The sequence below is a fragment of the Pteropus alecto genome, unplaced genomic scaffold, assembly GCF_000325575.1.
Source record: "Pteropus alecto unplaced genomic scaffold, ASM32557v1 scaffold186, whole genome shotgun sequence".
Taxonomy (NCBI): Eukaryota; Metazoa; Chordata; class Mammalia; order Chiroptera; family Pteropodidae; genus Pteropus; species Pteropus alecto.
This window is the reverse complement of record NW_006439190.1, coordinates 1563965-1577434: the sequence shown is the minus strand read 5'-3', so window position 1 is coordinate 1577434 and position 13470 is coordinate 1563965. Positions and strand designations below refer to the sequence as shown.

Sequence of the window (13470 nt, the reverse complement as noted above, 5' to 3'; positions counted from 1 at the left end):
CCCTTTGTTACTTGCATTCTCATCTGCCTCTCCCTCTTGACCTACCGTGGCCACGTTTTGTTTTATTCCAACAGATTTTTTTTTTTTTTAACTCCTGTGCTCAGGTGGCAAACAACGCTGGAAGAAAAGTCACATAATCACGCAGATAAACTCAATTTCAAATTTACAATTGTCAGCTTATATTTCTTCTTTCTGTTGGTGTCAGATTCAACTCATATTTGTGGACTCCTTCTCGTTCCTCAAAGGCCTTATCCTAAATGTTCCGGTCTTAAGCTCAGAAGTCCACTACTCTTAATCTTGTCACAAACCTTGACTCAGAATTTCAGAGCAGAAGCCTTCAGAAATGAGCTCCTTTAGCCCACATTCCCTAGTTCAATATTTCTCATTTCATTCGGTCTCAGAAAGAAATACCTCCTTTTCCTGAAAGCCAACCTGTCTACTTGTACCCGAGTTTTGCCCTCCAGCCTGTTTGGGCCTTATGCTGTCAAATACTGCATTTTCTCTCTTTCAACTCTCAATGGATCCACACTGCAGTTAATGAATGCGCTCATGTCTCCCTTTTCCCAAAAACTCTCCTGCTCAAGGTTTTATTCCCTCTCCATCTCTTCATTGCCAAACTTCAAAGAGTAACATCACCTCCACCTATTTCCTGTCTCCAGTTCATTCACATACCCTTCTCTTATTCCCACAGTATTCACCATGTGTTTATGGACTGTCAGATACTCTGCTAGTTGATGTTCCTGGTGAGTGAGAGATGTGGCCACTGACCTCAGGAATTGATAGTTTAGTATAGTGGCTTTCAAGCTTTTTTAAAACTAGAGTAAAATGTATATTTTATATTGTGCACTAACACACATTACCTATACCTAACAAGTTTTACAATACAACGCTTATCCTTATCTGATACTTTATATTCAACTTCATTTCATTTTTTAAAAATTGATTTTATGACCTATTAATAGGTCAAGACCTGAGTTTTAAAAACTCATGCCTAGTAGGGAAAATAGAGACAAATCAGTAAATAATTACAAAATGAGCAGGGTAGGAAAGTCCACATACTTATAACAGACAATAATGGGGGCTACCTACTTAGAGCTATCAGGGAGAAGACTTTGGAACTGAGATCTGACGAAGGAGAAGAAAGCTGCCACACAGAGTGAAGAGTATTCCAGGTCTTATCAGTTATCTATTACTACAAAACAAACCACTCCAAAACTTGGTGACTTAAAACAACTAAGATCTATCACCACGTACCCTGCCCTCCAGCAGCACCTGTGTGGTACTCGGGGTTCAAAGTAGTCACTCTTATAGATTGGATTACTCTATCCTGCAGAGAGGCTGGGCCAAGTGAAGGCAGTCTCCCCGGACATGTGGGACCCTGGAAATCAATAGAGGAAGTACAACAAACACTTAGGGAGTTAGGAATGAGACAAGCCATCTATACTCCTGTCTTTGAAAGCCGTGATTGAGCCACAGTCACTGCAGGAATAAAAGCCAAGACACTCCAGCCCACCCCCAGCACTGCGTGTGGGACACTGGTATCCATGCTGCGCCTTTTCCTGGGTCAAGCCATTTATGATGTTGGGCAATCCATTGCTGATCTGGGGGAAACTGAAATCCCAGGAATGAGTACAGACTATGGGAAAGACCCAAGACAGAAAACTCGAGAAGCCAAAAGGTTATCCCAATTGGGGATAAAGGGATTATACCCAGCAGAAGTAACCGGGAGGTAAATGTGGTTTGACTCTACTGTTGTTGGGACACCACAATCCAACGCTGTATTGGTCAGCCTATGAAACATTTTAAATCCTGAGCAATAGTTCAGACCTGCTCTTACCACCGCGGGCTCTACCACCCCTATTACCCCGCCTGCTCCAGCAGGGGCCTCAGAGATACAGTCCTATTTGGGGTGGACTCCCACACCATGGGTATAGGATGCAGGCCAAGATCGCCTCCAGGTGAGGGCTGTTAGGGGTGATCAGAGGCCCCCAAGTTGGGCTTGCCATTCACTGATCCCCCAGAAATAAAAAGTGACGGCTCTGGAACCAAATTTACTCTGATACATGGTAACCCTCAGAAGTTTTCTGACCCCGTCAGCAAATGGTTATGGTCAGGAAGGTCCTTTTCACACTGCATACTGGGCATTCTCCCTCATGAGAATATGTTGATATCTCTCCAGTGCTAGAGAACATTGGACATGGATGTCCTACAAGGTCAAACTCTGCAAACCTCTATTGGTAAATTCTGTATCTGGGTTATAGTAATCAAACCAGTGCTGAGGGGAAACACCAACTGTGAACCAGTAAACCTACCACTCCCTGTGACAGTGGTAACTGTCAAACATTATACATTGCCAGGTTGGGAATTAAGGAAACAAGACAACTATCTGAGACCTGCACCCAGTGGATACTGTACTTCAGCCCACAGTGCTTTCAACAGCCCGGTATGGGCTCCAAGTCAGGGTTCTAAACACAGCTTGATTTGTGTGTACCCCACATCTGGCTTAAACCAAGTCTTCCCTTGTGTGCAAACCAGACTGCAATCTAATTAGGGGTTTAGAGAAGCTAACTACCATGACCTTTGTACTATGACACCTTGATCACTGTCCATTCGATAATGGACAACAATCGGGGTGTCACAGTACAAAGGTCATGATATGCAAGACTGGGTAAAAGAACATGATACCGAGTGGAGTCTCCATCTCCCCTATAATCCACAGGCGGCAGGGTTGGTAGACAGAAGAAGGGAATATCAGCGCTGCAGATGAAATTACTAACAGGTAAAACCACTTTGGCCGGGTGGACTAAAGTACTATCCAGGGCTTTAATTAATTTGAATGATCAACCTGTAGGGCCTGTTTCCCCATATGCCAGACTGGGGACCCCCGAGTTGAAGTGTGAATAGGTGGTGATGAAATGGGGAAAAAACTTGATAGAGAATGCTTTCAATAAGTTTGGTCATGAAAAACAAAGAAATAGGATGGTATCTGGATGGGGATGTGTGTACTAGCAGGAACAATGCAGTAGAGAAGGAGATTGCTCAAAGGACTAAGTCCTTGGTGAGGCTAGAGCACGTGAGGTCAAGTTCACCTGCTGAAAATGTGACTATCTTCCTTACAAATTAGAACTAAAAACCTTTTTTTTACATGTTATAAATGTGAACGCATATGTTTTTAACTTTTTAATGGTTTTCTTTAATCAAGTTTAAAATTTTTAAATAATAGTCAAACCATTTGCTCATTCCTTGATAATTCCTGGGTTTTAAGTTGTGCTTAAGTTTAGTTGGCTTTTTTGGTTAAAAATTTGGATTTTTCATTTAATTAGCACTTTAGAATAATTTCTCTAGGTGGAGTAAGGTAGAGATCTAATGTTATTTTTTTCCCATTTATTGAACAGTCTACTCTTCCCCACTAATTTAAAAGACACTTTTATTATATACAAAGTACCCATAGACATAGTCACTTTCTCAGATGTGTTTCCAGACTCCTTATTCTAACACACTTATTTATTTGTCCATTCTTATGCCCATACATTTAAAAAATTATTGTAAGTCTCATTAGTCTCTTTTGTCATCTAATTTATAAATTAACATAGGGAGAAATGACATCTTATTAAGCCTTCCAATTCAGGAATATAATTTGTCTTTCCAGTTACATCTAGTTTTCTTTACATCCTTCCATAAAGTTTATCTTCTTTTATATAGTTCTTGCACATTTATTGATATGTTTAATAGGTGGTCTAATTGGATCTGGGGATAGAACTTCAAATATCCAGAATAATGAATGGTAAGCCTGTAGGTTCTCTTCCTTAAATATCATTATCTCTAAGGCAAGATTTCCATGAGATATGAATAAAAGTTAATTTCACAGAGTTGTGGATTGCTGATTCTCTAGTAGCAGATCCGTATAGTCTAGAAATCAGAGTTATTTTAACATGAAAGTAACAAGGTCTGATATGTGCTCTCACCTGAATGAAAAACCACTCTACTTCCACTTAACGATGGGTACTTGGCAAAATAAGCTAGGATTCCTTGCAGAAAGTAACTTTTGATCAGGTCCAATACTTGTCCAAGTGCTCTCCTGGGATGGGACCCTGAGTTTCCGTAGAATGAAGTTTGCCAAAACTGGCTCGACTGTTTTCAGGTTCAGCATTATCAGCACCTAAACCTGCAAATATCAAAAGAAAACATCAGGAACTTTTCTGGAAACCCTTTTTGGTCTTTACACCAACTGAACCATGTACCTGCTGGCCCACAAAGGCAAAACATAAACCTGGTGTCTAAGCCCACCCAGGACTACTCTGCTCAACCCTATACCCATGGCCTCCCTCCGCCTGGCTTCAGGCCCCCACGCTAATCTTGAATTTAATCTTCAGTCTTCTCCAGATGTGATGTTTCTATGTGCACTCTCCAATACCAGTATGTCCATTTTCCTCTGTAGATTCTGGTTTAGCTTATTCTTTAAGCTTCTTAACTGCCTGCCCACTGCCTCCACCTGTATCCCTTTTTCCCAGCCTATCTCTCTAAAACTAGTCTTTGTCCCCAACCAGGCAAATGGCATCTATTGGAGGAGCTTACCCAGCACAGTTGATTCTAAGCTGCAGAGCTTTACAAATGTGCCAGCCAAGGCTGAATGAGCTGCATAACATACCTGGATAACTAAGCAGGTTGGTGTGCCTTTATGGAGTTAGGGAATATTGGATAACTGAAATCTGGTGAATGTCTGCCAAAGACACTTAATTGTAACAAAATTAACACTGTACTTTTTTCCTGGTTATTAGACTTGCGTCCATGTGTCTCTTAAGAATAATCTATGATTTTTCCTCCTGGACTCTAAATTCTTAGAGGCGATATCAGCATCCAATTCATCTTTATAATAGGTGCTCATTATTTTTTTTATTCACTCTCCAACAGACAAATAAGAGAAAAGCTGGTAAAATGTTTAAATTAACCATATGACTTGAAACACTGTAAATAAATCTGAGTAATGTTTTTACAAAAATATTTAGGATTGGTCACACAACTGAACAATGGATCCATAAATTAGTAGAAATGTACAATTTTATTGTTTAATTCACATAATAGAAAAATCATCTGTCCAAAGTAAGAAAAAAATCCAATATTCACTTAAAATAGAAATTTACACTGTAAATTAAGCTACTACTCATCATATTTTTTTTGTGTGCTTGTTATGAAAAATATCCACTGTTGTTTCATGGCATGGTCTTAGATCGAAATCACAATATCCAAGTGAAAAACGATTCTAAGAAGAGAAGAAAAGAGTTTCTTTAACAAAAAGGACCAAAGCCATTTTGTTAAAATAATACAAAAAGTGTGCTACCCATTCATAAGGCTATATTGTACCTGCGGTTTCTTAAAATAATCCAGTCCCCTTCCAATTTTAATTATCCATCCATTGTTGAACCTATTGAAATTAGTAAATAGTATTATATTACAGACATTTACATTAGACGATTATCAAAGCTGTAGGGTATAAAGTGTTAGCATATCTCCCCCTAACAGAGAAAATCACTTCCTCCAGGGGCATGAGTTGAACCAAATCTGGGGGGACTCATGGGCTGTGTCTACAATGAAACAAAACGTCCACACAAACCATCGGTTGATTTGATTAGCTGACAAACAGTTTAACAATTCCAATTAAACCTTACTCTTGAATTTCAGCTTGCTGATACTTTCCTATTCTGTTAATGAGTGGTTTCAAAGTGCACTCAAGCAGACTGGGCTGGTGTTTCAGGGGAATGTAAGCAGGAAGGGCTGAGGGTCCTGACCTCTGCTTCAACCACAGCTATGGCATCTTCATCTGTTTTGCATTTAGTTTGTGCTTAAGTTTTCATTAAAACCGAAAGTGCCATCGCTATAAACATATGAAAGCTACTGTGCTAAATAGAGGGGACGTACCACTAAAATAACTGCATATACCATTTCATTACAGACATGGCATACTGTCATGCCTAAAACATTCTTGTTTTATAAACCATAAGAAGTAAAGCCACATTAAGTACATATCATTATTACCAAAAGAGGAAATTCTCCCAATACCGTAACACAGTACGTAGAGCTGAATAGAAAAGTACAAAAACTACTTCTCACAACACAGAACATGTACATTTCATTCCATTAGGAAATATGAAACCTACAGGGTAAAATAAGCGAGATTTTCTTTTTCTCAGAAGTGAAAAGATACTAAAATTGAATTTTATTTAAAACTTTAAAACTTAAATCGAATATATACAATTATATAAAACTTAAATAAAAATATTTTTCAACTGCATAAAAATTGTTACTATACACTAACCTGATTTCTCTGTCATGTATTGAAGAAGAGTATTCTAATTTCAACAGCACTCCGTGACTCCTAAGTGACTCTTTTATTTCTTTCAGGCCACTAATTTGCCGCTCTTTCCCATCACCCTGTTAATAGAAAAATACAATTTTCTGCCTCAGTTAATATTTTAAATTATCCCTGAGCTATGCAATGTGCATCATAGGTGAATTAAAATGGAAAGTCTATACGAATTTCAATGTCTAGTATCTCAGAGAAGCAACCAAAGAATATGAAGTAGTTTATAAGCAATGTTTTTATCAAAATAATTGTTTTTTTCTAAGTAGACATAATACAACTCTGTCCTATCTCCTAAAATGTACTTTGGTAATGCTGTCTAGTTATTCAGATGGGACTGTCTTCTTAAATTAATCCAAGAAATCTGATTTATTTAGAAGCATTCCAATGTAAGTCGGATTCAAGAGAGACACCCAGTATCACGCTATGATCTCCCAGAAGGCCAGTGTAATCAATCACGAAAAACACAATAATCAGTAGAAAAGAGACAAAACTGTCAATAACGCAGACCGTGTGATCGTGATCGTCTCCTAGAACACCCGAGACAATAACCTGACGAATTATTTGAATAAGAGTTTAGCAAAGTGGCCAAATGCAAGGTAAAAATACTAAAATCAAGGACATCTTCTGCAGGTGTTTATGCCCACTGTTAGATAAGTTCGCCCAAAGGCAATACCCCCAGCTGAAGAATTTCGGCCAGGGCCTGAACTACATCTTGTAAACGAATAAAATGAATGAAGTGAAGAAAGAGTAAATGCCTTCAGATACCTACTTCATCCAGGGCAGTGAGAAGATGAATGGTTTTTACTTTACCAGGTCTCTTAATAAGCATCTCACAAAATCGAAGAAAGTTATACAGCTGAAAGACATGAGGATGAGTTACTAGTAACTTGTACGTTTTAAATGACATTTCATCATACTGATACATTTCACTTACCTGATGAATATATCTAATATAAGGATCTTCTATCCAAACTTCTGTAACTGTATCACTAAGGTATTCCTGAAAAAGCGACTCGTAACTGAAACCTATGGCATTCTCGTCTATTTTAATTTGCTTGTGATATTTCCCATCTGCAAAACAAGTTTCAATAATAAGACCAGTGACTACTTACCTTCCTTTTATACATATTACATTTATATATAGGGATTAATCAGGATGAGATACAAGTTAATTTTTTTAAGTCCTCCACTCAGGAAACATTTTTGAATGCCTACTGTATACCAGGCACACTGTGAGATGCTACACATACACAGGGAAATAAGGCAAACCGTTCTGTGAGAGATTTCTGCATTTACAGAGGCCAGGCATGCGGCAAAGTCCAGAGATTTCTGGGAGCACGTTTTGAGCTGATTCCTATAAACCAGGCAGTTTATTCCAGAGAGAACTGTATGTATATCTGACATTCCTGTCGCCATGAGCAGAACCACAAGCTACATACATGCGGTGTAATATGGAGTTTAAACATCTTTCTTAGCACATGTAAAGAGTGTTTTAAGCAGAAACTGACAGTACTACTCAAAACCCAAGCCAAAGACCGGGGCGCTGCAGGATCTGCAGGGTAGTTCCCAGGTTCTTGCTCATTCAAAAGGAGTAATTACAGAATACATTATCAAAGACCTTTAAAGTTTTTTAAAATTATGACTCCTAATGGAGTTCCTAATTGATATGTTGGTTGCACTTTTAAACTTTGTTTAAAAACCAGTAGTTTGGTCTTTGGTATTTCCACAGATACAATGTTAGTGTTAGTGACTATGCATCAATTTTCAAGCCAAGCTAATGGCCACAGAGGTTAACTTAACCCAGTGTATTCAAACCACAATGCTAATGGTACTATAATATATATCAGCAGTCCCCAACCTCTTTGGCAGCTCGGATCAGTGCTCCTAAAAGGATCTAACAACTGATGACCTGAGGCGGAGCTGAGGCTGCTCCGCAGCGCTTGCGTCACACCCTCAGCTACGCCTCAGATAATCAGGCATTAGATTCTCATAGGTGCACCAGTCCCTGATACCTAAAAGTTAGAGACCGCCACTCTTGAGTGTTCCTTAAACTGGAGTCCACATGGAAGCTTCATGGGGATCTGCGAATTCCTTCCAGCACACACAGAAGTCTGCAGATGTGGAGCTTTCATCAGATTCTCAGGAGGGTATCTGACCACCACCTCCCTCTCCAACCCCACCCCCCAAAAAAGGTTAAGAATAGCTATGTACAGGGGAGTAGAAATGCACAGCAAATCTGTAAGCTCCAGGGGTAAACGGTGCAGACCCCACAGAGTCCCAAGGGCAGAGGTAGAAACACTGGTTGAAATGGGCTTCATCTCAGTAGCTCATGGACACATCCTCTCAAACAGCCGCTTTACCTTCTTTTTCTTGATCCAGGTATTTCTTTATGTTTTCTGCTCTATCCATGTAGCCTGAAATTTTTTTTCTGAGATTATCTTTCTTTGTATCATCTTTGGTGCCTACAAATTAAAAAATATATTCATAAGTTTCAAAACTTTTTCTATTTAGTTCTAGTGTTATTTCCAGCTTTTCAAGTTCTCCATGCATTTCCTATCCCTTAGCATGGTTTGCTTTGGTCCTAAAATATACAAATAACAGCCTCAAATTTGGCTTGATCAGGAAAGGACTTTCACTGGTGCACTAAGCATGTACAGCTGCTTTATTTCGGAGTAGGAACTCTGACACTGCGTCTCACTGCTGGGGACACCAAATCTTGTGAGGCCACAAAGGTGGCCTTTTATTAGCAAATGGCTTCAAGAAACTGTATTCTGGATGCTGAGTGTGTTAACTTCTACCAGGGAATTCCTATCACTACTGCTACACCGTTGTAGTCAACACAGCTAGAAAGCATGTAGGTTTACAAATACACACATACGTGACTAAGGCAGATCTTGGGTTCAGTTCCAGATCACTGCAGTAACGAAATTACCGCAATAAAATGACTCACACACAATTTTTGGTTTCCCAGTGCATATAAAATTTATACTTACACTCTACTGTAGTCTATTATGTGCATAAAAGCATTATGTCTACAAAGAAATGTACATACCCTTATCTAAAAAATACTTTATTGCTAAAAAATGCTAACCATCATCTGAGCCTTCAGCAAGTCAATTTTTGTGCTGGTGGAGGGTCTTGTAAAGAAACGCAACATCCACCTTGGAATACCAGGTACTGTAGGCAGTAAAAAAAGAAAAGAAAAGAAAAGAAACGCAATATCTGCAAAGTATAATAAAGCAAAGCACAATAAAATGAGATGTGCCTGTATGGATTTCTGTGTCTATCCATCTGCATGTATTAAAAACTACCAGTTCGTGCTAATATAACACCACAAGGCTCATTCTAGCCCTCCTTTCCTTATTTGTAACTTCTTTTATTATCCACGATACATTTACTGGCTTGTTCAAGCCTAGTATAAACATAAAGTAGTTCAGAATTCCTAACCCATATCCCCGTGAGGAAAATATTTACCAATTAAAATACAATGTCTGTAACTTTGATTTCTTTTTGAACCTTACAAAATAGTCAAAATACTATTTTCCAAAGATACTTACGTTTCCTAGTTTCTTCCTCCTTCCTTACGTATTACAATGGAATAACTCAGAGAAAAGTCACTCTCTCATCTTGTTACTCCATTCCCATTTCCTCCTTTCTACCTCTTTTCCCACCACCCCACAAACCTCGTTAGTTCCTGGTTTTATCTTTCTTTTGAACAAATGAATAGACACGTGGCTATCTTCTTATGTCCTCTTTTTTACATGAAGGATAGCATACTATAGATACTTTGTCCTTTGTAATTTTCACTTAACAATGTATCCTGGAATCACTTCATAAAGATCTTATTCTTTTTTTTTTATAGCAGTATAGACTCAACCATTCCTAGCCAGAGACATTTAGGTTGGCTCCAACATTTTATTGACATCAATATAATTACTGAAATAATTCCCTTTCAGGTCCTTCTACTGCCCAAACTGGTCTCGTTTAGATCCCTATTTTCTCATGCCTAAACTACTGGAGCACAAGAAAATCCTTACATAGCCACATATGATCCATAAATCTCCTGTGAGGAATCCTGATATGAGAACTCATCACTCTTCTACTAGGTTGATACATGTTCCTCTAAACTCAGAAACTTTGAACTGTCCTGCTTTTTTGTCAAGATTAAGCATTTTACGGTCTCTTTACAGAGGTAGTATAAATAGTGGTTAACAGCAAAGTGTCTGGAGTCAGACTGTTTTAGTTCTAAACCTACTATGCCACCTCTGCCTCTGTGACCTTGGCCATTTATTCAACCTCTCCATATCCTCATTTATAACATGAAGAGAGTTATAGTTAGTATCTTAGAGAGTTGTGAAGAGGATTACTACACTGTCAATATCATCTACATAATTTTTTCCCATATACCTTACTCTTGACTTCCATTAGAAGCACAATTTATCTGACATTTCTTTTCTTAAATTCCAGTTATTTTACTGCTGCCCATAAATATACCCCATTCTCCCCATCTGCTACAGATGTAGTAGTCCTCTGTTAATCACTATCCTTGATCTGCTGGCAGAGTTTGACAATGCAGACCCATTCTCCAAACATCTTGTCTTGGTTTTCCAAGCTTGAAATTGTACAGTCATCTCTGATTCCCATTGAAACCTCACTCCCACATATGGTCATGGGCCCACGCCAATAATTCAATATCTACACGGTCCCCTCCTTTTCCTAATATTGGTGGTGTTACCCCCTAACTCACTCAGGCCCCTTATCACTTCTCATCTTGACCCCTGCAGGAGCTCCTTAATGGATCTGCTTGGCCTCAGCCTCTTCAAGTTAATCTCTCTCCTACACTCTTGCCACATTCACCGATTATCCAAGAAATACTTATTGAAAACTTACTACCTGCCAGGCACTGGGGATACAGCAGTTAATAAAACAGATACAGTCCTCCCCTACTATTTGAGTGAGAGGAAAGACAACGATAAAAATGTATCAGTAAAACATGTATGTTAGATTGTGATAAATGCTATTAAAGAAAGCAGGAAGGATGAGGGAGTCCTGGGGGTGGGGTTGTCGTGTTACCCTGGAGGTCAGGGAAGGTCTTACAAAGGTGGTATTAGTGTGAAGACTGAAAGAAGAGAGGAAGTGTGCAACCCAACTATTTGGGAGAAGAGCATATTCCTAAGAGAAACCAGGCCTGAGATGCAACTTTAATTACGTCACTCTTCTAAAAACTTGAAATGGTTTCTCCTTGTCTACGGAATGAGTTAAAATCTCCTAGCAGTCAAGGTCATCCACAGTGTACCCCCAGCCCCCATCAACTTTAACCTTTACCTCTCGCTCTTCCTCTACAGACATATGTTGAAACAAAGAGAACTAATTTTTTGGTAAAACAGACAGAATTTAAACACTCTTAGCTGAATTTCTGATTTCAAAAATTCTACTTGTTCTTCCAAAGCCCCTATATCAAAAGTCACCTCCACCCTTCCATCCCAAATGACCTTTAAATGTTGAAATCCTCCCTGCATTTGTCTATAGCTCGCTCCTGGCACTTATTCTGTGTTATGAGTTATTTGCATTTGTACCTTAACCTGCAAGATCGTGTCACTGTCTCTGTAACCTCTACAGGATCAGTGAAGCACACTGGAGAATGCCTGTCATTCTGCTGCTTCAGATTCTCGAGTGCCAGGATTTGAGCAGTGCTACCCCTGACCAACACTACACACCATCACTCTTTGAGAGTCAGTTTACCAGAGTCTTCAAAGCTTTGGCTTCCAATTGTAACTCTACCAACTGTGGGGGAACTAGAAAGCAAACTTTACTTTTTTATGCTGTACAATGAGGATAACATCACCTTCTACTTTACAGGGCAACTGTAAGGGTGAAATGAGATCATGTGTTTAATGGATTCTGACACAGTGTGTTGCATTCAGCACTCATAAATGTTAAGTTACTCTGTTATCATCATCATCATCATCATCATCATCATCATATTGGCCCTGCTCAAGGGAGAAGCACCGAACATTAAAAACACCCTGTGTTGCCTCAAAGTTTCTGGAGCATTTATAAAAACTCCTAGGCTACAGGCCAACTGAGAGCAACAGGGTGAGGGGACCAGAGGCTCTTCTCAATCAATTTAAAACATAATTATTGGGTGTCTACTCTGTACCAGGGATTGTGCTGGTGTTGAGGGTTATCTGGGTACTGCTCAATACTGAATGACTGTGTAGTATAAAGTCTCACTGTCCCAGCCCACAATACTATGCATTTCTCACACAGAATATCAGTACATCCATTTCTTATGGAAAAAAACCTTTGTCTTCTACCACTCTTTTTTGTTTACTTTTAATGAATTGTTTAAACAGAAAAGTACAGTTAATAGTGTAATGAATATCCTTACTACTCAGCACCTAGATTTAAAATTTGTTAGCATTTTGCTACCTTTGCTTCAACGTTTTTTTCTTAAACTTCAGAAATCATGACAATTCTTCCTAAAATACTTCGGTCTGCATCGCTAAAAATTAAGGGCCATTTTCGAAAAAAACCATACTGCCTAACAAAGCTAATAATTTTAATGTATCAAATCCATATTCAAACTTTGCAAATTGATCTAAAAATGTCTTTTACAGTTTGTTCAAACCCAAGTCCTATCAAGACATATTATATTCGGTTATGTCTCTTACCTATCTAGAATAGTAACCCCCTTTTCTTGATGACATCAATCTATTAAAGACAGAAAAGAAACCAGTCCTCTTATCCTGTAGAAAATCCAATTTTCTGTATTTGACTCCTTCCTCATAGTGCACAACAATCATTAACTCTTAGACTCCGCCCGGAAACAGCAGGCATTATCTCACTTTCCCGTAATCCTTCCTCCATGGTTCACTGCTCACCTTTTAGAACCTGCAAGAGTAGGTCAATCCCTTCCTGGTAACACACCAGAGCCGACTGGTACCGAAACTCGGAATCCAGCTCCACCGCCCGCTTTAGCACAGTGACTGCAGCTGAGCTCCCCGCATCCAGCCCCAGCCCGGATTTCGCCATTATTCTGGAAACCGGACTCCGACTCAAACCCTGCCAGAGATGGATCTGCTTCACTTCCGCGTAGTGATCGCGTG

The 13470-nt window shown here is 39.2% G+C and overlaps 1 protein-coding gene across 4 annotated transcripts in view; it reads right to left on the bottom strand.

Annotated features, from left to right (window-relative positions):
* Positions 1–13431, bottom strand: part of MITD1 (microtubule interacting and trafficking domain containing 1) — a 14873-nt gene extending 1442 nt beyond the window's left edge. Inside the window, exons 1-7 of one of the 4 annotated variants that reach the window (XR_001517262.2) lie at positions 13246–13431; positions 8722–8823; positions 7296–7432; positions 7131–7217; positions 6314–6429; positions 5362–5422; positions 3966–4165 (exon numbers count right to left, since the gene is read on the bottom strand). Coding sequence is in view for 3 of the 4 variants with exons in the window: in XM_006916191.3 (XP_006916253.1) it covers positions 5165–5260; positions 5362–5422; positions 6314–6429; positions 7131–7217; positions 7296–7432; positions 8722–8823; positions 13246–13396 (750 nt within the window). In the remaining variant the exon portion in view is untranslated. Of the gene's footprint in view, positions 1–3410; positions 4166–4861; positions 5261–5361; positions 5423–6313; positions 6430–7130; positions 7218–7295; positions 7433–8721; positions 8824–13245 lie in introns of those variants that run through there. The other 3 variants (XM_015592730.2, XM_006916191.3, XM_015592729.2) reach the window with 3 other exon arrangements.
* Between the last annotated feature and the right edge of the window lie 39 nt (positions 13432–13470).